Consider the following 26,261-nt stretch of genomic DNA (forward strand, 5'->3'; position numbering starts at 1 on the left):
TCTTTCACTTGTTACGGGCGGGCCGTGCCACTCATGCGCGGCGGCCATTTTAGGAGTCAGTTTCGCGCTGATTTCGATCGGAGCGGTATTTCCACTCTATAGCTCCGTTTTTGGTGACAAGTTGTGCTCGTTTTTGCCCCCAATTACACCCCATGCATTTCTGAGCAGAGGGCTGTAAGAATTAAGCATAGGCCTTGCCTAGAGAGGCTGTTGGCAAGCCCCTCCCTCCACCATTAATCAGTGTTTATAAGCGAGTGCTGGCTTGCCTGGGGTTCGCCTCTCCCCCTTGACTGTCCATTCCTTGGACTCGGATTGAGGTTATACCTCCTTCGACTGCTCCCTGTTCCAGGGTGTGACGTGGGTTATCAAATTACATTCCTTGCATACGTGCCTGTCTTTGGGGTACGATGGCAGAGTACTGCTACGATGAAGAGTATTACGAAGAGGTTCCTTCTGGTTCTCTTGAACAGGATATTGTGGAGGCATTGGATAAGGGCGTTCAAAAGTCGGTGAACACGGCTCTGGTCAGGGCGATTGCGCGTTTAAAACGCCATCTTAATAAGTATGCTATGCAGCAGGGTTGGATTCCTGCCTGAAATCTACCCGCCAAATCAGGGACCTCACAGAAGAAAAAACCCCACAAAGCAAATTTTGCGTGGCTCGTGGTCTCTTTGGCTCAAGGCCAACACGCTTCGCCGCAGGCGGACCCTGCAGAGTCCCTCTATGGGGAAACAGGCGATACTGATACAGATCAGGGATCTGATGATGACGATGAGGCAGCCCAGCCTGCCAAGAAAAAGAAGAAGGAACATCACGCGGAGCCGCCCCCTCAACCCAGGGTCCTTACCTTCGAGCCCTCCGACATTATCCACCTCAACTCCACTGCATGGTATCCCTCCCAAGAGGTCGCGGATTATGTACAATCGCACCTCCGTCGTCCCTATGAAAGGGAAGTCAGGGCGTGGTTGCGTTCGGAATGCCCTTGGCCGGAGCTGGCAGGGAAAGTGGCGGACACCCCTGACATGGACCCCACTATGTTAACTTACCTTCGCAAGTACGCTAAAGATCCAAAGAAAGGCATCGACCGGGCATGGCGGTCATGCCAAGATAAATTACTTGAACTCTCTGGCCCCCTTACAAAGATCTTAGAGCTGGGCTTCCAAGCCAAAGAGAGTGGTTCTCTCGTTGACCCGGAGGAACTCATATGGTGGGCGCAGAGAGCAATTTGTCAACTGGGCAATGCAAATTGCGCCATGTCTGCGGAGAGACGGCGTTCTACGCTCCTTAAATTAGACCCCAAACTAGCGGAGCTTTCTACTTCGGAGGCCGGCCCGGTTGCCCAGGGCCTCTTATTTGGCCAACCGTTCCTGAAGGAGCTCACCAGGTTTGTGGCCACTTTTAGTGGCCTGGACAAGGCTCAGGAATCCTTAAAGAAAGCCTTTCGTCCGGTTTTTACCAGGGCCGCACGTCATAGAGGGCAGTCGTTCGGCCGTGGTAATTACAACGCCCCATGTGGTCAGTACCAGCAGTACCACCAACAACAACAGCGCGGAGGCTACCAAGATTCCAATTCCTCCTTCTACCCCACTCGCAGGGCGCGACACAGATTCCGCAGGGGCAGGTACATCGGCAACTCCAACAATCAGCACGACACCGGAAATTCAGGTGAGACTGATTTTGGCTTCCGAGGCGACATTTGGGGGGGGGGGGGGGGGTCGCATTCAGTTTTTCCTGCAGACTTGGCAAACAATCTCTCAGGATGCTTGGGTATTGGAGACTGTACAGGGATACAAACTGGAGCTGTACGGCACCCCAGTCCAGGGCCTTATGCCCACTCCAATAAATTTTTCCCAACACGAGCGGAACTTTATCGCAGACGAGGTAAACTATCTGCTGCCAAAGGTGCCATTGTTGTGTCTCAGATACATCTCCGAGGGTTTCTCAGCAACGTCTTCCTGGTGGAGAAAAAAGGGGGCGGGTCCAGACTTGTCTTGAATTTGAGGGACCTCAATGGCTGGATCATGTATCGTCATTTCAAGATGGAGGGTATCCATCGGTTACGAGACCTGCTGCAGGATGGTGCGCCTCGACTTAAAAGACGCTTATCTGTCAATCCCCCTTTACAGCCCACACCGACGCTTTCTCCAGTTCGTCCGGGTGGGCGTTTTTTACGAGTACGCGGTTCTCCCCTTCAGCCTTTCGTCAGCACCTTGGTGCTTTACGAAACTGCTTCGTCCTGTGGTGGAGTTTGAGAGCGCGCGGGGTTCGAATGATCGTCTATTTGGATGACTTCATTCTCATGGCACTTTGCCCGCGCTTGGTCATCAAGCACTTGGAATGGTCGATCTCTCTCCTCCAAGACCTGGGGTTTGTAGTGAATCCTCAGAAGTCCGTGTTGTCTCCCACAGAGTCTATAGAATTTCTTGGTTTCCAGATAGATTCTCGATCCTGCCAGCTTCTTCTCCCTCCCCAAAAGATCAGAACCATCAAGAAAAAGAGTTACGGTCTGCATTGAGCAAGCAGGTTGTGTCGTTGCGGTCAGTGGCCCGGATAGTGGGGCTCCTAGCTTCCTCGATTCAAGCCATTTTTCCAGGCACTCTACATTATCGGGCTCTACGATTGAAAATCCGGCATCTCCGCAAAGGCCTCGGGTATGCAGAGAGAATTCCTCTTTCAGAGGAGGCGAGGTGGGAGATGCAGTGGTGGCTCGAACACATGGAGTCGTGGAATGGCAAAGCCATCTTCGGGTCCACTCCCGAAGTTGTCATCGAGTCAGATGCCAGCCAATGGGGCTGGGGAGCCCGCTGCGGCTCGATATCCACGGGGGGTCGTTGGTCTCAGGAGGAGCTAGCCTTACACACCAATTGCTTGGAGCTGCTGGCAGGTTCTTTCACGATTCGCAGTCTCTCCCCACAGAAAGCAGATTGTTGCATTCTTCTACGAATGGACAACGTGTCGGCGGTTCGATACGTCAACAAACTAGGGGGGGGACACGATCCAAAATACTGACAGAGATTGCCAAAGACTTCTGGCATTATTGTCTTCTGCACAGAATTTCTGTGGTGGCGGAATACCTCCCGGGGCGCAGCAACGAAGTGGCCGATTGGCATTCCCGTTACCTGCGAGACTTCAGCGATTGGAGGCTGCACCCACGAGTGTTACGCGCTCTGAACATCTTATGGGGTCCGTGCCAACTGGACCTGTTTGCCTCGCGCCTCAATCGGCAACTTCCGGACGCCAACTGTAAGACCCCGGATCCGGAAGCGGTAGCCTCGGACGCTTTTCTTCAGGACTGGTACGAGACTTTGAACTACGCGTTTCCTCCTTTGGCAATGATACCCAGGGTGTTAGCTCAGGCCAGACGTCAACAAGCGGAGTTGATTCTAATAACTCCATTGTGGAGGGCGCAGATTTGGTTCCCGTCGGTTTTAGAGATGGCTTGTGCTGCGCATCTCCTCCTTCCGCAGAGATGGAACCTGTTGCTGGACCCTCAGAAGAATCCTCACCCTTTGGTAGAGTCGGGGCAACTGCCTCTAGTGGCTTGGCGAGTTTTAGGGATAGATGGGAGGTCCCGGGCCTTTCGAGAGACGCTCACAGGTTCATTAGCGAGGCATGGTCTGCCAATACACATAAAAGATATTCATCAGCATGGAATAGGTGGTGTAGCTGGTGTTCTCCACGGAACACTGATCCCACTACAGCAATTGTCTCCATGGTTGTGAATTTCTTGGCCTCCTTAGCCTCATCGGGCCTAGCTTATAGAACTGTTAATAGTTTCAGATCGACTATCTCAGCAGGACATGTACAGATAGATGGAAAGCCTTTGGGTGAACACCCTTTAGTGTGCAAGTTACTTAGGGGTATTCGGATGGTCAAACCCCCGCAACCCAAGTACACATCTCTCTGGGATGTTTCGATAGTCCTTCGGTTCCTAGAGGCCTGGCCGGCTAATAAGTACTTGTCACGTAAACAACTTTCGGCAAAATTGGCCATGTTACTGTGCTTGGTTTCTTGTAAGAGGGTTTCGGACGTCCGAGCTCTGGATCTCGCAGGACGTCAGTTTTCCCCTGACGGGGTAACATTTACTATATCACAGCGTACCAAAAGTAATTCTACTTCAGTGTCATATCCGGCCTTTCCGGATAATCCCAAATTATGTGTGGTCAGATGTCTTAAAGCGTACGAGGTAAGTACACCTGAATTCAGATCTAATTCACATGGTCAACTATTCATTGTATTACAAAAGCCTTTCAGGCCTGTGACCACAGCCACCATGTCTAGATGGGTGTGCTGGCTCATGAGTGAAGCAGGCATTGATGTGTCTAAATTTGGCGCCCATTCGGTCTGTGGGGCAATGGCGTCCAAATCCTTTTCCATGGGTGTAAGTCTTTCAGACATAATGAATGCAGCAGATTGGTCTACTGAGACTACGTATAAGACTTTCTAATATAAGGCTATTCTGGATGTTGCGTCAATTGTGGTGGCACAGCTTTGAACAAGCATAATCGGAGCTTCCCTTTGGAGTTCAGTTGCGGTGACCCGCAGTTTCGTCAAGGATCACGGATTCGTCTTCACGTTTGAAGATTGGAAAATCTATTAGTTGTGAAGGACTCTTCCTCCAAGTTTACGGTTTGACTTCAGATTGTCTTGGACTTCTCGGTTATGAGCAGGCAAATAAAGAGGAGGTGTTAGCCTCGGCAGGACCTATTATAAGGTGGACTCTATGATTGTTGTAGGCACTAGGTGCTCATGGGATTGGTAGTTTTTTTATATAAGAAATTTGATTGGCTGCTGTGAATAAAGCAAAGAAATGAGAAGCATAATCCTCGTCTCCGTTGTCCTTAATAGAATTGAAAATTCTTGTCACGTATGTTCGCAAATTTTTAATTGAGTACTACACTGGACAGTGAACATGCAATATTATGGCATGCGTGTTAAAAAAAATCATGATCAAATGTTTTTATTGAACATTTTAATTTTTAACATTTTGATTTGCCACTATCCAGCTTTTAAAAGTGTTTGTCAGCACCAGCATCTACAAGCAGCACTAGAGCAGAGTGCGTTTAAGAGGTTGCCTTAATTGCAGGCCCACGTCACACACGTGGTCATGTGAAAGATGCAAGATGGACTCTAATATTCTTCAGCTTTCCTGGTCTTTCTCTTTGTACCTTTCTATAAAAGTCTCAGTGTCTTAGCTCGTCTCTCCTTTCACTTCTCTTTATTCTGTGTGCATCTCAGTCTTTCTTTGCATCTCAGTCTCTCCTAATCTCAGTGCCAGTCTCTCTTTCTCTCTCTCGCTTGCATTCTTTTTTCATCTGTTTATCTTTATTCCTCCTGTGTCTCCTACTCGCTCTGTATGTTTCAGTCTTGCTGCACCTGTGTCTACCTATCCCTCACTTTTTCTGCCCATGCCTACTCCCCTTCTCTCACTCTCTTCTCTGTCCCCCCCCCCCCCCTCCACTGAGCTAGCATAAGAAGGGAAAGGCTTCCTAGTGGCTAACCACCCCAGCAGTTTAATCAATGCTCCATTTTGGACGGGTGCCAGAGAAACGCTGCCAAATCGTGATTTGTACAACTCTGAAATGCCATCACTCAAGACATGACTCACCCACCTATATGGCTTAATGTGCAGGATGGAACTCAATAAATGGCACCTCAGGAGCTTTGCAGTTTCTTTTTTTGTGCTACCAGTTGGTGGCTCCACTCCCGACACTGTTATTGCTGTGAATAACCAAGGGGAGGGGGAACTGGATACATGTTACGCCTTAAGTTTCAATCAATTTTCTAGGATGCTGATTTTATGCATTGGCTGCTTTCTCTACAATTTGTACAATCTTAAAAAATGAAATGTTTTGTTGATCTGCGAGGGAGGATTCCATGGAAATTAGAAACATGGATTGGCAATCCAAGCCTTCCTGTTCCATTTCATCCACCTTGTTTTTTTCTGTTTTGCTCTGCTTTCATTTGTTATTTTCTTCTCCTTTTTAGGTCAAGTCTTGGCAGCGCATGCACTGTCTGGAAGCCCTGCTGTATTTGCTATAGGAGTGTAATCCCACCTGCTGCTTGCCATTGGTTCACTCCTGCCTAACTCTTCTGTGGTTTCTCCTCATTGGTTGGTGCTCCTGATAGATCACTTCAGTTTCTCCCTCGGCAGCACAAACAAATACAGTGTCCTTACCCTGTAAAAGTTTGTGTGATTTGGAGACTTCTTGTTTTGTTTGCATTGGCTTGTTTTTATTGTGAATAATTTTTCACTGATGGGAATGTGTTTTGAATGTCTACATGCCTGTTCTGAACAACTCCTCACATATGCAAATTAATGGGTGCATTTATCAAACGGTAATACTAGAAGCTGGTTCCTGGCATGCGGTTATTTACGTGTTTGTCTCTTTTTTACGTATAACTGCTCCTTGGAGAATTATTTAGAGGCGCTAAAACAAATATATAGAAGCATTTCACTGCTGACTAACATGTTTTATTTCCTCTGTGACGGCATGTCTGTTTTCGCAGTGGAATGCGTGAGACTTCTCGTGTGTGGCAGTGAATTGTCTTGTACGTGTTTCTCCAATTATTCTAGTGGCTGAACTCAGGCCATCCCCCATTCTGTGTCTAAAAGGGGGATCAGAGATCAAAGGTTCTAAAATGGTTTTTGATTCCCGCAGATTGATTGGGAACAGAAGTTCTGCCTGGCCTGCGTTTTGCTTTTCACTGGAAGTCAATTAGTGGCTGCCATTAATGCAGTTCTCTGTCAGCAGCAGGGAACACACATAAATGCTGCTCTCGCCTTTACCTTTCCATGCATATTTTAAATTTAACAATTGATCTAGCATTCGTTTAAAAACAAACGTTTTCCCATCAGCATTTTCTGTATGTTTTATCATTCCTTTGAGAGGGGTTTAAACGTGTTCAGGAGGCTGTGGGCCCATATTTTTTCATTTCTTCAATGACGCAGACTTAACTTTTAAGAAAAGGAATTCCTTTATGAAAAGGAATTCACAAAGGCATTTCTATACATACATGCATTCTTTAGTTCCGTTTCAGTTCCCTCTTCTAGCTTTTTCTCCCTCCCCAACCGCTCTGCATTTCTTCCTGCAGTCCATTATGCAAAGGATGATGTCTTTTTTAACTGGTGAACTAGGCTCTGGCAGTACTGGGCTATAGGGTTGTTTTATTGAAAGCAGAAGCATTGTCGCTAAAGTGAATATAAAAATGTAATGCTAGCCAGTGCTCACCTAAAATATCACTTATTACCAGAGTCATAGCCAAGTAACATAAAATGATTACTTTAGCACAATGTCAGCACTATGACCTGTATTGTAAAGGATATTTCCAATGTTTTATGTAGTGTCTGGAGGCAGATTCAAAAGGGTGCACTATTGTCCATCAGCTAAGGGTCCCAGGGCACAGTCACATGCTGTGATGTGCCCAGGACACCACCTTGCTAGCTCTTGAGGTTTTTAGGTATACAATTCACACAAGAGACATTGGGGTCCCCTTTTCAATTATCTGCTCAAGTAATTTTTTGGCAGCTTTTTATAGCACAAACCTGACACGAGAACATTACAGAGCTTTACATTAGAAACTGACTTCTGTGTTTTTGAACCACACGAAGATTGTGACTGGTCTAGAACTGCAGGGTGCTCATTTGAGATTTGGATGCAAACGTAATTTCCCAGTTTCAATGTCGGCAGATCGGGCCATTAGGCTACATCTCCTACAGCAAAAATCAAATGCAAACACAATCGTTCCATATTTAGTGTAAAACATCACTTCATAAACACCAAAGGGCAACGTACACTTTTTCCTTTAAATAACTCCACTGTAAACAAGATTTGAATGCAATAGGTCTTACATTACTGAAAGTTTTAGCTATTGGAGTGGCGTTGTTATTATTAGCAATGCCAATAGCTCAAACGCTCACAAATGCGAGACCTTTTGCATTGCAAATGCTGGTTATGTTTATTTATCCCTTGGTCCTGCTTTCTTTAATGTGTTAATCTTTTGAACATTTTGCTTTCTCTTGTTGAGGTTTCTATCTTTATTGTGCTGTTTTGATTTCCCCCTACATTTTCTTTTCACCCGAGTTGTTCCCTAGATTCGTTCCATTTCCGTTTCATTTTCCTACTTTCTCTACCATCCTTTCGGTTTCATTTTCTTTCCTCTTTTACTCATTTGATTGGTAACAAAAGATTGTCATTTCCAACGCCAGTACCTTGAATTCTTCACAAATGTGAGACCAATTTGCAGTACAAATGCTTATTAGTCTACGGAAGCTGAGCTTCATTCTTACCTTGCGTTTGCACAGGTGCTGTACTATCTTCTCCGGAGAGCCGTCCAGAATGTGCTGGCGGCTGAGCACTACAGCGCACACACGGCCGTCCTTGGGACTCACGAAGCGCTGCTCCACGAAGAAGGCGCGCTCGTCCCAGCATAGCAGGCGCGTGCGCACCTCGAAAGGTTCGAACACTTGCAGGGAGCGTCGAAAGCGCGTGGCGCACGAGGCCATGACCATGCCGGCGCCCAGCGCGCGCAGAGCCCCGAAAATTCCGCAGCGCGTGAAGTGCGAGAAGCGCGCGAAGTCCGCCTCACGCAGGTATCGACTGTTGTTCATATGCAGCAGGAAGTCTAGGTCCGTGGGCATCACCCGGCCATGCACTGTCTGCTCCTGCAGCAGGTCCCGCACCACAGGCTGAAGCCGGGCTCTAAGCACAGAAAATGGGGTTCGTAGCCAAGACCAGCCGTCCAGCAGGCTGAAGAAGCCGGCCAAGCAGAAGCCCACAATTAACCACATGCTTAATCCTTCACAGACGCTTCCTGTCTGCCGGCGCCCGAGATCACCTTTGACAGCTGGGTATCACTATCTTGCTGAAAAAAGAAGCACAACTTGCTGTAGAAAGAACCCGAGTTCAAATACAGCCCTCAAAAGGACGAGGGCATATTTATCTTTCAACATTTTCAAAGAGAGAAATATAATTAAAGTGCTGAAAGGAAGAAATATTCAGTAAACTCACAAAAGGAGGTGGGAGGGAATGCGGGAGAGGAGATGGGGTGGGGGCGGGTTACGGGCGGGCGTTTCAGCAGAAAAGGATCTCGCTCACTAGAAGCAGTTCAGTGACAGCCTGTGTATTTATGTATCGTCTTTTAGGTAGCCGAAGCAGTCTGGCTGTGAAAGATGTATTGTGTATTCCCCAAAATTTACAGCATCGCTGCCAAGGTTTCAGATTGCGTATGCGTGACATTTTCATAATTTCAGTCTAATTATGAGTGACATTCAACGGCTATGAGTGACACTTTCTCGTGAGCAAAATCAAGCAATAACAAGCATTTGCAATGCAAATTGGTCTCGCATTTGTGAGAGTTAGAGGTATTGTAAATAAGAATGTCTTTTACCCACGTGTTTTGGATTGGAGCGAATGTATGTGATGTGGAGTGGATTTATGTGCCTTTGGAATTGTTAGTTGTGGAATGGTGTGTGGTGGAATTGTGTGGAGTGGATTTGTGGAGTGGAATTATGTGGCATGATGTGTAATGGAAATATGTGGATAGGAATTATGTGATATTGAGTGTACTGTAATTATGTGGAGTGGGATTGTGTATCAGAGTGCAATTATGTGGAATTGCATTTTGTGTGGTGGAGTGGTATTTTGTGGAGTTTAATTATGCTGTGTGCTGTTGAATTATGTGGCATGATGCAGAATTCTGTTGTGTGGATTGGATGTATGTGGTGTGTTGTGTAATTGTGTTGTGTTGAAAAAAGTGGCGTGGAATGTGCAATGCCAGCAGCTCAAAATCTCGCAATTGCGAGACCTATTGCATTCTAAATGCATGTCCAACATTTGTTTGCTGTCATTGTTTACTTTTATCAGCAGTCTGGGATCATTACGGCAGCTGTAGAACATATTTTAAAGTCATTTCTTTTTATATTTACAAATGTTGTAGTGATTAGGGGGAAAACGGTTTTAGCAATTTTACAAACGTTTGTACAGCAGGGAACTTAAAATACTGGTCAAGCTAATAATAAACAAGAGGCCTACTATTATATCTGGTTATATTAGCTCGGAGAGAGATTAGCAAGAAATGGAAAGATCCCCTATCGCCGAAAAGGGAGGACTGGCTTAAAGCCACGTTTGCTATGGCCCGATTGGAATATGAAGGCGTAGAGGATAAGCCATTAAACATCTGGCATCCTCTCATGAGTTGGGGTCGTAACTTAAGATTAATATAGCTAGTCCTATGATTACACCAAGCTCCCTCACAAAAAGGGGTTGGTCGGGTGACCAAAGCGAGTGCGGTAAGCCGGGAGGCCCACAGATCGTTACAGCGGCTTCATAAGACCCGCAGAGGCTTAAAAGTTGAGATGAGGACCAAAAAAATAAATAAATAATAATAATAAACAAGTGACTGCCCTTAGGAGCTGCTCCTATTTTTGCTCCGCATAAGTAATTAATATTCATTACTGCGCCATTGCTGTCGGAAACCATCTGGCCACCACCAGCCCCTCAGCAGTCAGTGCGCTACCGACCAGACTACCACACACAGTCTCATCAAAATAGAGTTGCCACGTGCACCATCACTTGCACTATGGGAACAGGCTCATCCGGGGTCAGGGCGAGGCTAAGTGACATAGTGACGCCTCCCGAGCAATTCCAAAAGTTGTAGCCCTGTCTTTGAGAACACTCCGTCTTTGCCTTCAGGAACACACCAGACCACGCGCTTCCTTCCTCAGCACACTATAAACACCTGGACACATGTGCCCACCCGACGTTGCTGCACCTGCTCTCAAACGCACGCGCCAGTGTGTGCCCTGTGATTCATGTATGCCACTGCCTACATCAAAAGCCATGTAGAATATGTGGTTTTGCAGAATCCTGAACCCAAAACCACGCCGCCGCCTGACATTCCTTCTCAATCCACAGGGATGAGAGAAATGAAGTGAGGCAGAGGCGGCGCAAGTGGGAGGGGGAGAGAAAGAGGAACGGAAACATGGATTGTAGGCGTTGAGGTTGGAGACGGCAGGGTGGGAGATGGGGCTGTAGGGGAGGGGCGAGGAGAGTGGGGGTGGGGGGGACAAATAAGTGGTGAGAGGAAACGGGTAAAGGTTACATGGAGGGAGCAGGAGAGGAAGGGGTCGGGGATGAGGAAAGTGTGGAGGAGATCAGAGGCGAGGAACGCAGGGAAGAGAGAGCCATGGATGGGAACGGAAGAGAGAAGGAAACAAGGATGGGAATGGGTGGGGCAGGAAGCGTGAAAGAGGAGAAGGGAGAATTTGATTGTAGAGGTAGGAAATGAATGGGCGAGAGAGTGTGGGTGAGGAGAAGAAACGGGGGATTGGAACTAGGAAGGTGAGGTGCAGTAGAGGTAAAGGTGGAGCACACGGGGAAGTGAGAAGCAGGAAGACATGGAATGTTAAAGGGGAGAAGAAAGATGTTGAAAGAGGGGATGTGGCAGACGAGAATAGGGAAGAGTAAGAGAGGGGCTGAAGAATTGGCCAGAAGGGGCATAAGGGAAAAGTTCTACTCACGGCACTATAACCGCCGTGTACCCAGTGCACACTACAGACAGTGCCCCGCCGCCCCTGGGGGATTTATTGCCACAGAGCACCAATTTAATTAGAAAGAAGACTACAACGACACGATCACCCGAGCAAGTGCCACATTCCAGGGGCTAGGGAAACTGGGCCTGTTGAAACCCTGCCTCCCTTCCCACACCCTCGTGATTCAATTGAAAAGGCTTCTCAAAACAAGCCCGCGAGTGGTGCGCGCGCTCCAAAGTGAGCGATTTGTTTTCAATTATCGTGCACGCATCTATGCACGATAATTGAAAACACGGCCTTAATTACACCGGCCACGCCCCTTTGAGACCTCCCCAGTTTCTTCATCCCACTTAAAGCCCTGGTCCTACATAGTCAGAAATGTCAATATATATTAAATGTTTACAGAAACCTGGATGTTATTTGGATGGCAAGTTAACATAACATGAGCGCTGTCAGCCCTTAACACAGCTTTATGTGTTTTTTAAATCAGGATCACACCAAATTCATCTTATTTTCTGGTCAGCCACTCGTGACCGTGACCTCCCTCGCCGGTGACTGGCCTACCTTGTACTGCTCGGCGTGAGGGTCAGGCTGCGAGCCCACTGTAGCCGCCTTGTCCGCGTGATACAGGCTCCGCAGAGCAACATTGTGGCCGCGCAGGTGAGAGCGCACAACCAGCAGCATATTTTGCGGTAGCTGCAAGAGTTACAAATGGAACTTTATTTCTCCTGTCCAGGACCTGACCTGTAGAGACAGAAAGCGGCAGGAAACCAAGCAAACGGCGCTTCCTTGTGCTGCTGTAATGGGGGCGGCCACCTTGGAACTGGAGTAGTGTTTATTTTTTGTATTTCCACGGAGGTGAAAAGAGATCAAAGTGCGTTAATTTCATAAAAATGAATGCTTAAAATGGCATTTTATGTAATGTCCTTACGTTATAGCAATGCAGCGGGCACAGATGTGGAAGGTCATTCACTGTGGAAATATGTTTTTGTCAGGGCTATTGAAAACAAGTGGTGGCAGGAATCTCCAATACAAAAAAAACAAGTGGGGTGAGTGCTGGCCGAGAGCAGGGACGCGCAGCGTTTCCCTTGCGGGAGCAAGCGCAATAATTGCTACCATATGGCGCCGCTCGCTCCCGCAAGGGAATCACCAAACGTGCACGCGTTGCCGTTCTAAGCAATGCAACGCGTGCATGTTTTTAGGGCAAAAACAGAATCGATTACATGAGGTCCCCTCCTATGCAGCGCATGCGCGCAGTGTAGGCGAGACCTAGAAACTAGGGAAACATATTAATATCAGAAATTACATCCATTTGAGCAACGACAAACTACGAGAAGATCTCAAAACTACTGCAAACTACCAGAAATGGAAGGTCACTAACTTAGAACCCTTGTAACCTGATCATACTGCTAAACAAATGTGTAACCATGATATTAAATATTAAATAAGTCTTTCAGAGGCAGTTCTGTGCCCGTATGCAGACACACGCGCAGTTAAATACAAAATATAATACTTACTGGCATAGCTGCCAAGCTTTCACATTGCATATGTGGGGCATTTCTATGGTTTCAATGTAGTTATGAATGACACTGAACTGCCATATGTGTGACACTTCCGCGCAACTGAAACCAAGAAATAAAGTGCTTTGACAGAGTACATTATAAAAAATGACAAAATTTTGAGCAATGATACGCTCCAAAAAATATCTTGAAATAAATGCAAAATATCCTTTTTGTATTTTTCTCTTTCTTTTTTTAGATGTCTCGGAGTTACTGTCCTTTCCCTGATTGGTTATGTATGTGTTCCATATACCTCAATATTGTGTCCTTATCTAGGGTCTCAATAATATTCTTATCTTCGAAATATTGATGGTCAATTCAATTACTCCAATACGTGGCCACAAGTAAAGTACCATAGCCTCAGCGCTCATCACAATACCACTTCTCTAATCGGCATGTACGTCCTCCATTTACGTGCCTCGATCCACAGGTTTCTCCTAAAAAAAACGTCACTTTGTTTACTGTATTAGTATTTTCCAATCACTGCGTTAGTTTGCGCTTGTTGAAGGCAAGGACCGGTTTGTTGTAACATCAAGGAAATCAATAAAATATGGAGCTCCAAACCCAACAGGTCGTCAACCCGCCCAAAAATCAGCCCACACTGAATGAGCTTAAAAGTTGTTGTAAGTTTAATTAGTCTCATAAGGGGAGAATTTACAAGCACATAAGATGGCAGAATCCCTCTGGCCTCAGCCAGTGACTGGGTTCAGATTGCTGTTATTTTTGTTTACCCAGTAAATGTTGTTTTTCAATGGATATTTATGATATCCAAAACTATAGCGTGCAGAGGGATCAAGTAGAAGCAATCGTATCCGGTCCACGTGGGATTATTCACACCAGGACATGTACAAAGCCACCTTGCCGTGAGGCGTTTTGCTCTGAATATTATTACATTTAGAAGCATGCGTTTGTTTCCCTGCATTTTGACTGCCATTCAGGAGAAACAGGCAGTCAGAGCGTGCTGGCTCTTCCAGAACCTTCTTGCCAGAAACACAGGGGAAGAGAAGCAAGGAATGCTGGAAAACTGTTCAAATGATTACAATCTCCCCCTGGCCACTAATAGCGAAGGCATAAAGGAGCTCGGCTCACGGGGAGAGCTCCTGGCGCACCCAGACATCTAAGGAGATACATTTTTTACTGCTCAACTCAAGGAAGGAAGAGGGGACAGAACAGGCCTCCTTTCTGTGCAGTGAAGCGCTGTACACTGCCCAGGACCACTGAGTTCCTCCGTGCAGCAGTAGGACTGCCACTGCCTGCCATCAATCCACTCCACCTGCTCGCTCAGAGCTAATAGTGCAATGGCCAGTCCGTCCGATCGGATTGTGGTGTTGATCCGCGCCTGCCCCTGTGTTTGGCATGCAACCCCTGATCAGCACAGTATGGAGGTCTATTTGCTCTGTGCGTCCTCTCAACAGAGGCTGTACCTGGCGCTTTGGTTAATTTGTTAATTTACCCTGCACACCCACGGAAGATCCGGCAGCATATCTACAGATACATTGTATCCTAAACTGAGGTCTGGTAACCATATCAATAAATCCTGACTTATGGTTGGTAGGCAGAGCTAAGCGCTGACAGCGGCAGTGCAAAGATTAAGCACAGCATGCTGGCTGAAGCTTTTAATGTGTGTTATGATCCTGACAGTTTTTAGGGGCTCAGTATGCTTGACTAATGCATGTTAGTGCAGTGATGCGATGACTAGCACTAACATGCGTTAGTCTAACTCCTCATGCGTGGTACTTGGCATGGCTGTTACAGTGGAGGTGAATGTCTACCGTCCTTTTGATTAGCTAACCTCATTTTCCCTCTCTTGGAGGTTAATGTCTAACGTCCTTTTGATTAGCTAACCTCAATCAACCTCATGTTTAAGGAACGACTTTATGGCTAAAAATTACATTTACATGAGTGTGTGTTTGTTTTCTAGCTCTCTTCCTTGTGTGCCTTTTACTACTGTACCTGGCAAACACGCAAACACCCCGTAAAGTGTAACTCTGGCCTGCCATTGCAGAGCCTGTGTGCAGCCTGGGGCTGCCATGTCGACTTGGCAAGTGCACACACTTGCCAGTCCATAAACTTTCCGTTTTCTACATGTTAGTCACCCCTAAGGTAGGCCCAAGGTACCCCTGTGGGCAGGGTGCATTGTATGTGAAAGGTAGGACATGCCCTGGTGTGTGTGGCATGTCCTGATAGTGAATTACAGCCTATTTCGTTTTTCACTATTGCAAGACTACCTGTTCTCCATAGGCCAGAATGGGCAGTTTGATTATAACATCCTATGATCCTAACTGACCCAGGGAACATGTAAGGAATTTGAGTTTAGTATGCCTGAACTCAGAATGATAAAATACATCTTTTAGTGAAGATGGTTTTAACATTCTGTGTTTGAAAATACCACTTTTAGAAAGTAGGTCTTTTCTTACCTAACCATCCAGCCTGCCTCTGCTAGCTTGTGTATTGTCTGTCTGGTTTGTGAGTGATAGGGGCTGGGGGAGACTCCAGGAGACAGGGTGAGTCAGCACAGGGCTGAATAGACCTATCTGCACATAGATGGCTGGGAGGAGTCGCACCTGGGTCTGAATAGGTCTGTACCTGCCTTCCACAATGCTGGCTCCCCCTCCTGTGGTGCGTCTGATGACCCTGGCCTACACTGACAAAGGAAGCAGGTGCAGACTGGCAGAATGTACCCAGAACTGGTTTGAACTAGGTACAGGACCCTCTGCCTTCAGAGGACAAAGGATTTGCTGGTATAAATATTGGGGCCCAGACCCCAGAACTTTAGATTACTTCTGAACTAAGGAACCTGCCAGGAAGAAGAACCGGGAAAGCTGGAGGAGGAGTACTGCCCCAATGCTGCGTGTTGAGGGGTTGGACTGCAGTGGTTGCTTCAGTCTTGGGAAGGGAAAGGACTGGACTGTGCTTTCATCATCCTGCTGTTAGAGTTTTCTCCAAGGGCTTGAAGTAGAGCTTGCCTCCTGTTGGAAGTCTCAGGGATAGAAAAGACTTCAGAGAACTCTTTTGGATCAAGAATACTGCCAAGAAGAAGAGCTGGAGAAGCTGTGAGGAGGAACTACCACTTTGCTGTGTGCTTTGCTGTGTTGGCCTGCAGTGGCTCCTTCTGTCTTGGGCAGTGAAAGGACTGGACTGAACTTTCTGCAATCTACTTTTGTGTGTTTCTCCATGGGCTTGAGGTAGAGCTTGCCCCCTGTTCAAGAAGTCTCAGCAACAGCAAAAACTTCAAACCCGACGCCGTCTACGATGCCACTGCTGACTCCTTGTCCTGAAGGCACCGCAGAGGTAGGGGTGGGCGGAATTACCGGAAGTGCCTTTCGCCAAATATCGCGAAACGGCACAAAATCTCCGCGATCTCGCGATATTTCGCGTGATCGCGGAGATTAGTGCTTCCGGTTGGGTGCCCTCGAGTCAGCTGTCCGTCATAGTGGGGGTGTCAGGAACTACACGGGGATTGCGCTCGAAAAAGTCGTGGATGCACAAAGCTCCATCGAGGATCACAGCTAATTTTTGACGGGAGATAACTGGACTCGGAGTACTTTCTACTGGCTAATCAGTAAGTGCTACCTCGTTGGGTAAATGTATAGTGCTTTTCCTACACTACAACTGCGTAATGGGCCAGAAGAGTTGTCTACAGTGACCATGTGTGTCTTTAACGTTGCCACGGCGCCGACGGGCCCCGGGGTTCCGTGAGTCAGCTGTCCATCATAGTGGGGGAAAGGGCGGGAAGACGATGCCCACCGCTGGTGTGTGTGGCGGGGCTTCCATGCAGTTCACATGCCGCTTGTTTATAAAGGGCCAGAGACCGATCAGAGCAGCAGATGAGGAGACAGAACCTCCTGGCGTCAGGAGTTACACGGGGGTTGAGCTCGAGAAAGTCGTGGATGCACAGAGCTCCATCGAGGATCACAGCTAATTTTTGACGGTAGATGGGGGGAGAAAAGCACACCTGCCCAGCCTCGACCTAGCTACTCCCGAATGTTTTGTGCTGATTAATGCGTTACTGAATTTGAGCTCCAACTCGGGCACCTGCTTTATTTATATCTGTAAGTGCTTCCTGTTGAGGTTTAATTTTTGTGACAGGAGCATCATGCCAGAAGGAATCCTGTCCTGCATATGTCCGTTCCGGTCGCGGATCGCGGAACGCGAAAATGTTGAAATTTCGCAATTTCCGCGAGCGGAACGGAAATCTCGCCCACCCCTACGCAGAGGGCACCGCCGCAACGCCACACCGCAACCTTGGTCTCACCGACACCGCCTGACGACGCCTCCACCGAGCAGCTGCTTGCACCGCGACCTGTGGGCACCACACTCTGCACCACCTCGCTTCACGCCGAAGCTTTGGCACCGCATAGAGCACCGCTGCAACACCGCACCGCGACCCTGGTCTCACCGACGATGCCTGCTGACACCACCACCGAGCCGCTACTCACACTGCGAATTGTGGGCACCGCACTCCGCACCGCCTCACTTCACGATGCCTTGGTATCCCCGACGCCGCCGCTCCACGCCGGACTCGACACCCCTGCTTGAACCGTGGTTCAAGGGCACCGCTCGTAATGTTACACGACGCACCGCCCACATCCCGCACCGCAGCCTTGGCCTACCGACGCCGGTGCCATCAACTCCAGTTCTTCAGCCGACGACATCGCTTCAGCAACGACGATGCACTGCTGCACCGTAACCTGCCAGCCCCGTGACGAGCACCGCCTTCATCTCACACCGTGACCCTGGTCTCACCAACGAAGCCATCTGACGCTGCCACCGAGCCGCTGCTCGTACCGCGACCTAAGGGCATGGCACGCCGCACCACTGGACTTCGCACCGCAGCACCCGATGCCTGCCGATGCCAGCGCTCCTGATTCTATCAGAGAGGAGATCGACCTGCAACGCCTGGGACAACGAGAGGTCATCGACGACCTGCATTTCTGAAAGGTACTGTTGGCGGGTCTTCCCGATACCATAGCTGATCTGCGATGCCGCGGTCAGCCAGAACTGTTTGGATTTGGTTGTTCACGACGCTGTGAAAGCCCCAGACGGAGCTATCGACATCAAGGAACTGTTTTTCAAGGATACTGTGATAACTGAAGATTTTTAATGTACTCTATTGTGGATTTTTATCGTTTTGGTCTTGTCTTAAGTATATAAAAATATTGGATATTTTTCTAAACTGGTGTGGCGTTCTTTTGTAGTGCTCGCACTGTATTACTGTTGGTTATGTGCAAATGCTTTACACAATGCCTCTAAGATAAGCCTGACTGCTCGTGCCAAGCTACCAAGGGGGGAGCAAGGGTTATTTTAGGAGTGTAACTCCCTTATCCTGACTAGGAAGAAGGGTCCCTACTTGGACAAAGGTGCAAGCCCTTGCCAACTAGAGACCCCCATTTCTAACAATCCCTAATACAGAGTTTTGAAACACGGATCATGAAATGAAATACCAGCATTTGTAGAGCGCACAGCTACCTCCGGAGAGGTGGCCCGGTGCTGGGGGCCGTCGGGAAGATTAAGCGAGCTATTGCCCAGAGCCACAAGGTGCTGGACTAACCTGCCGCCGGCACCGGGTATCTAACCGTGAGCCCTAGCGTTCCGGCGTCAGCTGCACCACACCTCTTCCCACATGCATATGCGCCATGATATAGGCCTGTCTTATGGATTGCAGTCTTGGGCTGGGAGGGGCGCCCAAAGCGCTACCCTCATAGTGGCAGAAGGTTACCACCTCCACCAGTAGTTCAGTAGCACAAGGGCCCTGGTGGCAGCATACAGTGTATTGATCAATAGTAGTGAACAGGACCTATTTATACTGTGTCACTTGAGTGAGGCCAACAGCCTCACTCACATTTCTAAAAGGTCCGCTGCTGTGTGCTTAACTCACCCTTGGCCTACATCAGGTAGATCTGAAGTGCTGTGTAGCACTAGAGTAGTGACTCTGCGCTGGTAGTATGTGTGCCTAGGAAGGGTACAGTACAGGTTTTGAGCTGTACTCAGTATTGTGCAGTCTGTTAGACCTGGCACCATTGGCATTGCTCTCCCTTCCATTTTTTGCTGTTGCCGCCCATGTTTTTGCTGTGTGTTGGACTCTGTTTTGCTGGTCTAGATGCTTTGGGCACTTTGCCACTGCTGTTCAGTGCCAAAGTGCAAGTGCTCCCTTTGTAAATTGTTGTATGGATTAGTGATTCCATGATTGGCATATTTGAGTTACTTGTCAGACCGTAGTATAGTGCACTGTGTGTGCCCAGGCCCTGTAAATCAAATGCTGCTAGTGGGCTGTAGCACTGATTGTGCCACCCACAGAAGCAGACTGTAAAATGTAACTATGGCCTGCCTTTGCAGAGCCTGTGTGCAGTCTGGGACTGCCATGTCGACTTGGCAAGTGAACACACTTGCCAGTCCCTAAACCTTACCTTTTCTACATGTTAGCCACCCCTAAGGTAGGCCCAATGTACCCCTGTGGGCAGGGTGCAGTGTATGTAAAAGGTAGGACATGCCCTGGTGTGTGTGGCATGTCCTGATAGTGAATTACTGCCAATTTCGTTTTTCACTATTGCAAGCCTACCTGTTCCCATAGGACAGAATGGGGAGTTTGCTTATAACATCTTATAAACATAACTGGCCCAAGGACCGAGGTCTAAAATTAAGTTTAGTATGCCTGGACCCAGAATGTTAAAGTGCATCTATTAGTGAGGATGCCTGTTTTATTCTGTGTTTGAAAATGCCACTTTTAGAAAATAGGTATTTTCTTGCCTAACCATCCAGTGTGCCTCTGCTAGGTTTGTGTATTGCATGCAGGGCTTTTAAACGACAGGGGCTGGAGAGGGGCTGAGGCTCCAGAAGTCTGATGAGTCAGGGCTGGGCTGAATGGACCTGGGCTGCATTTAGAGTAGGGAGAGGAGATTTCCTTTTCACCTGAATGAGCCTGGTCTGCCTACAACAATGCTGTTTCCACCTCCTGCCAGGAAGCTGCACCAGTGAGGACAGAACTAGTTTTGGCCAGGTACAGACACTCTCTGCCTGGAGAGAAATGAGGATTTTGCAGTGCTTAATTTGTAAAAAATTAAGTGCCAGGGCTCTCGTCAGGAGTCTACTGCAGCTTGCCCCTGCCAGCACTGCCAGTGATGGTAACAACTCAAATATTAACCATCACACATTTACAAGTGTGAAAATTTTGACTATTTTAGGCCCCCAAAGCTATAAGAATGACTTGGGCGGCAGGTGATAGTATTTTTTTAATATATTTAATTAATACTTAACTGTTGTTGTGAGCATCTCTAATATGGCCAGGCAGCTCCATCTGTCACAAGCACCGGTGCTGACAATGAAGGGCCGGTGCCGAGCACCGGAAAGCACCGGCTCAAATTAAGCACTGGGATTTTGGTGTATAAAAAGAGGGGCACAGACCCCAGACTTTTAGATCACTTCTGAGAATAAAGAGAAACCGTTTGTCAAGGAGAAGAGCCGGAGAAGGTGAGGAAGAATACTGAACCAATGTGGATGGTATCAGTTCCTTAAAGGGAAGGAGAGACTCTACAGCAACCAGATACACTGCAGGTGATAATAATTTTTATAATTCGTGGTCATGAGAGACCCAGATGGGTCTCTCATGACCACGAATTATAAAAAAAAAATTATTAAAAATTAACCAATTATAAAAAATCAACAGACAGGAACAGCCTCCTCATGTTTCAGAGTCACCATCCTAAATCTCTAAGAAACAATTTACCTGTGGGCCACTTCCTCCGCCTTCGGCGGAACTGTAACACTATCACAGAGTTTGAAAAAGAGGCAGATACACTGACTGACAATCTGATCAAGAGAAATTACCCCCAAAGAATTGTAAGACAAGCTCGAAAGCGAGCTAAGAACAATCATAGAGAAGCCTTACTGGAAGTAAGAGAGAAAACCACAACAGACATACTGACCTGTGTTACGTCTTTTACCCCCAACTCGAACAGGATTCAGAAAATCATTAAAAAACATTGGAGTATCCTCGAGACAGGGAACTTCCAACCAGGCCCTTTGCCTCTGTTTGCATTTAAAAGGAGACAGAATCTGAGAAATATCCTGGTACACACACGTCCTAGAAACATTATCCGGAAACAACCTACACTATGGACTTTACCTCTGGTGGTAGGTCACTATCCATGTGGTTCATGTGCAGTATGTCCTTAGACAAGCATTACAAAGGAACTTGACCTGGGACTACCCAGACCCTGGCAACAAACACGCCACACCAACTGCAACACTAAAAACTGCGTTTATCTGATTACATGTCCCTGTGGGTCTCAATACATAGGCATGACAGTCAGATCAGTCAATGTTCGCATTGGGGAACATAAGAGCACTATCCGATGTAGACGATCAGCAACTAGGTTGCAAAGCCACTTTCTGGAGAAAAACCATCCCCCAGAAAGCCTACGATGGACTGTCATTGCATCAAATCCTCAATGGACAGCGTCAACATTATTTAGACAGGAGCAGCGTTGGGTTTTTAAACTCAGAAGTAACATGGGGGGACTCAATGAAGAGATACCCTGGGTTGAGTTGTCTCATTGAACTAATACTACACAGGACCCCTCTGGATCCCACCTCTCCCTCATATGTCATATATTACACATAGGACTACTTTTTTCGCTTAATCCAATAAACATGATTCCACTCGGGAGTTGACTCAGTAACAACATTAGGGTTATCTATTTTTTTCCCCTCCGTGTGGTTGTTTATGGTTAAGTTATGGTTACACCAGTAGGTCTTTTCTCATCTAGTGTAATACACATTGACCATTCCAAGATGTGGTTGTTTATGGTGAAGTTATGGTCACACCAGTAGGTCCTTTCTCATCTATTGTAATGCACATTGACCTTTCCAAGATGGCCGCCCCCGGTATAAATGTAAATGTTGTATACTTGTAAAGCGCACAGCTGCCCCAGCAACGGGGTGTCCCGGCGCTGTATACCACAGGGGAACCCATCCTGGCTTTCCCTGTGAGATGGTCCCTACTGGGCATCTCCAAGGTGAAGACAAGCATCCCCGGCGCTGATGGGGCCGTAAGTGGAGATTAAGCAAGCTATTGCCCAGAGTTGCTGAGTGGGATCCATGGTTAGAGTAGGCACCGAAGCGAGAATTATCGAGTCCGCTGACCTTGGCCCAAGACCCTGCCGCGTCGGGAATCGAACCCTGGTCCCGGGCCGACCTCTGCTTCTGGGTCTGCCGCCTCTAACCAGTGAGCCACACCACTACACCTATACTGTAGTTTAAGCACACTATCTCCTCGTCACAGCAGAATGACGAATTGACCGGCAACCAGCGACTCTATGAGCAGATGTATATATCTCGGCAGCACGCAACCTTCCACCCATCTTCACACATTATTGCGGCTGTATGTTCTGTCCTCAATAGTAATTTAAGTATTCTTCTCGACCTTTCAACAATCCGGATGGATATCCATCCCAGGTTTTTCAGTTTACGCTGCCATTGAGGCTTAGACTTTCTTTTCCCAGTCTCTATTCACCATTCCAAGATGGCCGCCCTAGGTCCACTTGAGCTTAACCATTCAGCTCCTCGTCGCAGCAGGATGACGAATTGATCTGCACCCAGCGATTCAATCAGGAGCCGTATATATCCCGGCAGCTTATCTTACGTATCGTCACCGGCGGTACTGGAGGTCGGGTAGGATTCCCGTTTTTTAAGGAAGGACGACAAGTGAGTATACTGAGCCGGCCGCTGTTGAGATTTTTTAGTTATCATCCAGTGAGATGCGGTTCCGTTAATCCCCTTCCATTTTGTGTCTAGTCTCCTTTCTTCTGCGGTATCGCCGAAGGAGCCCATCTTCATCCATGGGGAGGGTAGGCATACTTTTGTATTCCTTGTGATGTATGTTTCTTGTGCAGACGTTACCATTCTGCAGTATTCCACCTCAGTTCACACCCATGGCCACATTTTTCACAGACTTACCATTTGTAGTACCTCACCAGTACTCCGAGCCTCACCTTTCCGGGGGAAGGCTCTATTACGCTCGTTAGCAGCCACTTATCCTTCATCCAGCACCTTTGAGCTAATGCATGCCCCGCATTTAAGAGCAGTTAAACACTCCACTTTCAGGACACTGTTCCCGGCCCCCTTTTGCCACCCGTGCGCACTGCGTGTCACCCAGAGGACGGCCCCCTGGCTACATAGTGCACCGGCACAACTTTCCTCCAGCTCCATTATTACGTGCACCTTTTTCTTATGTTAAGCGTGCGGACTGCGACGCATGGTCAGTGTTATAGATGCATGCTCCCTCGAGCACCCTTCCTTTCTCCCTTGAAACATGCGGACTGTGACGCATGACTAGTTATGCATGTGCATGCTCTCTTGTAGAGATATCACTTGCATTTTTGCACTGGGGCACATTTACATTGTGCTTAAAAGCATCTTCAGAAGAGAATATCATATATAAGATATGTTATTACTTTTTATTTTTATTTTTCCCCCCCCTCTCCTTTTCCCTCCTCCCCTCTTATGTCTCCTTTAGGCTATGAACAGGAGTCACGTATAAGAACGTGTCCCGTAGACAGAACGTGTCAAGCTGAACCTATAAGAAGGTTACACATGGTAATATAGGGTGTCTTTTCCCTGATTCCCATCGTTTAAGGTCTTTCTCTTTGGTCCTGATGAAGCGCTCTAGGATCCATTAGGGACCCACCCACAGCGCGAAACATGTCGACCCCTTCTGAACACTTTACACTTTAGATACTCACTACACGGGTTGAGAGCAGCGGGATCTTATTTGTTTGGTTTCCCCTCTCAAATGTGGCACTACTGTGCGTCTCCATCCCCGTGACCTTTTTATTTGAATCTAGGGGACCTCCCAATAAACTGTCTAGGCCCCCCTGGGTTATTTTACCTTGCACTCACTAGCACCTCCCAACCCACACACCCTCATACACAAATGCGGCAACTCCTAAAAAGATCTCCGCCAGAGAGCCCTTGAATAGGGCCCGTGAGGGACTGCAGCGCCACCCCCACGAGGAGCTTTCGCCCGATGATGATGCTATACACTCGCAAGGGTGTGTGAGGGCACCACAAATTACACATAGGAGTACCCTCTCTCCTCTTTGCACACTCACATATCCTTTGGAGACATCCCTTATCACCTGCAGTGTATCTGGTTGCTGTAGAGTCTCTCCATCCACATTGGTTATGTACTAACTTTAGGAGCATTGGTTCAGGACCTATTTCAAACTAGCTCCTTGTCCCCCCCTCTTATACTTGAGTCAACGAGGAAGAATACTGCCCATGTGCTGTTTGCTGTCTGGGGTTGGCCTGCAGTGGCTACTTGCAGCCAAGGAAAAGGAGAAAAAGGACTTTGCTGTTTGCTTTGTCTTCTACTTGAGGAAGAAGATCTCCAGGGGCTTGAAACTGAGCTTGCCACCTGTTCTGAAGTTTCAGGGACACAAACATTTAATTTCTCCTGTCTCTCTGCAATACCGACACCTGCGAGTGACTCCGTAACCTGCATCGAAGCCATAGGCACTGCTCGTGAGGAGCACGACGCACCGCCCCGACGTGCGTGGAAGGCCCAACGCCTGCTGACGCTGCGCCACATCGACTCTGACGCCGGTGCTTCATCAATGCGGAGCCGATACTCGATGTGGGTGACTCCCGAATCCATTGGCACCGCACCGTCGTAAGGACCAGACGCCTCGCTGCCGCGGTGATGTCACCTCCCCGACACAGTAAGGAACAGACGTCTCACCTCCCCTGTGCTGCAGTAAGGAACAGAGGCTTCACCTCCCCTGGGGTCATAAGGAACAGATGCTGCTCTATGCCGAGAAAGCATCCCCTGCCCGATACCATGCGACGTCTTTATTTTCATCATTTCCAAGGTACTGTTCTCTGTGGACCTGTTTGACTCCGCGCCCGACACCGCACACCTCGCGGGCGTGCTAACTCCAGGTGGAGTTATTGGTTGCTAGATACTTAAAATATCCATCTTGGGGAACACTACTACCTCTCTTGTATTTAGACTTAAAATAAGAGAATCACCTATTTTTGTGGATATTTTGATAACTGTATTGTGGATTTTTGTCGTTTGGTCTTGTTTTGGTTTAGATAAAGATTATCTATTTTTCTAAACTGGTGTGTTGTCCATTTGTAGTATTTTCACTGTATTACTGTATGTGTTCACAAATGCTTTACACACTGCCTCTGAGATAAGCCTGTCTGCTCGTGCCAAGCTACCAAGGGGGTGAGCAGGGGTTATTTTAGAAGTGTATCCCCCTTACCCTGACTAGAAGCAAGGGTCCCTATTTGGACATAGGTACCTACCTCTGTCAACTAGAGACCCCCATTTCTAACACATGAGAGATTGGTGCATGTAGTATGTATGCTTGTGAGGAATATATGACATGAAAGATGTAGTGCTGTACAGTGTGTGTGCTATGAGAGGATGTGCTGAGAGTATGTGTACTTGTGTGAAGTACAAAACATGAAGGGTGAAGTATAGTGCAACACGCACAGGGATCAAGATTTATTCTGGTGTTTATTAATACTACTAGGTCATGCAGAGGGAAGTATGTCCAACTGAGCTTAACATATGACTATTTATGGCATATGTCAGAGTGTTATAGTAAGTACCATCAATCACCTAATATCCATATTAGTGGAATTGGTAGCAGAGTACTCTAGGTCGTTAAGTTACAAACAAGATACTAGAGTCTTAGAAAACTACAATTCCCATGAGCCCAATGGGATCTGTAGTTTCAGTGGGTCACACGCACAGGAAATGACGCCAAACGTGGGCATTGGTGCGATAACCACACCCCTCCCAGTACACGGACACGAAAAAGCTGCGTTATTTAAGCCGCCACTCTGGGCATGGAAAATGCCAATGCCGGGATACGCGGGTGCCGAACAGGTTGTCAGTGGTGCAGGACCTTTGGACTAATAAGTCCTGATCGAGTGTTCTCCTACAAAACCAAGGTTATATTATCCATATAGAGGCAGGGTGTCCTAACGCTATAGCTTTTTACTTTTCTGCAGCTTTTGACTACAAGGCTACCCCCTTCCCGCTATCTGTGAGAAACGTTTATTCCACTCAAATTGGGTAAGGGCATACTCTGATATAGTGTTAATAGAATTGATGTCGAGAAAAACATATAAACAGTGTGATTTACGGAGTGTATATA

General features: G+C 47.6%; 1 protein-coding gene across 1 annotated transcript in view; it reads right to left on the reverse strand.

Moving 5' to 3' along the window:
* The window catches only part of THEM6 (thioesterase superfamily member 6), a 96,209-nt gene extending 87,333 nt beyond the window's left edge, over positions 1 to 8,876 (reverse strand). The window contains exon 1 of the mRNA XM_085604802.1: positions 8,291 to 8,876. Within this exon, the coding sequence (XP_085460928.1) occupies positions 8,291 to 8,791 (501 nt within the window). The 5' untranslated portion in view covers positions 8,792 to 8,876. The remainder of the gene's footprint in view (positions 1 to 8,290) is intronic.
* Between the last annotated feature and the right edge of the window lie 17,385 nt (positions 8,877 to 26,261).

This window comes from Triturus cristatus, chromosome 5_1, assembly GCF_964204655.1.
Source record: "Triturus cristatus chromosome 5_1, aTriCri1.1, whole genome shotgun sequence".
Lineage (NCBI taxonomy): Eukaryota > Metazoa > Chordata > Amphibia > Caudata > Salamandridae > Triturus > Triturus cristatus.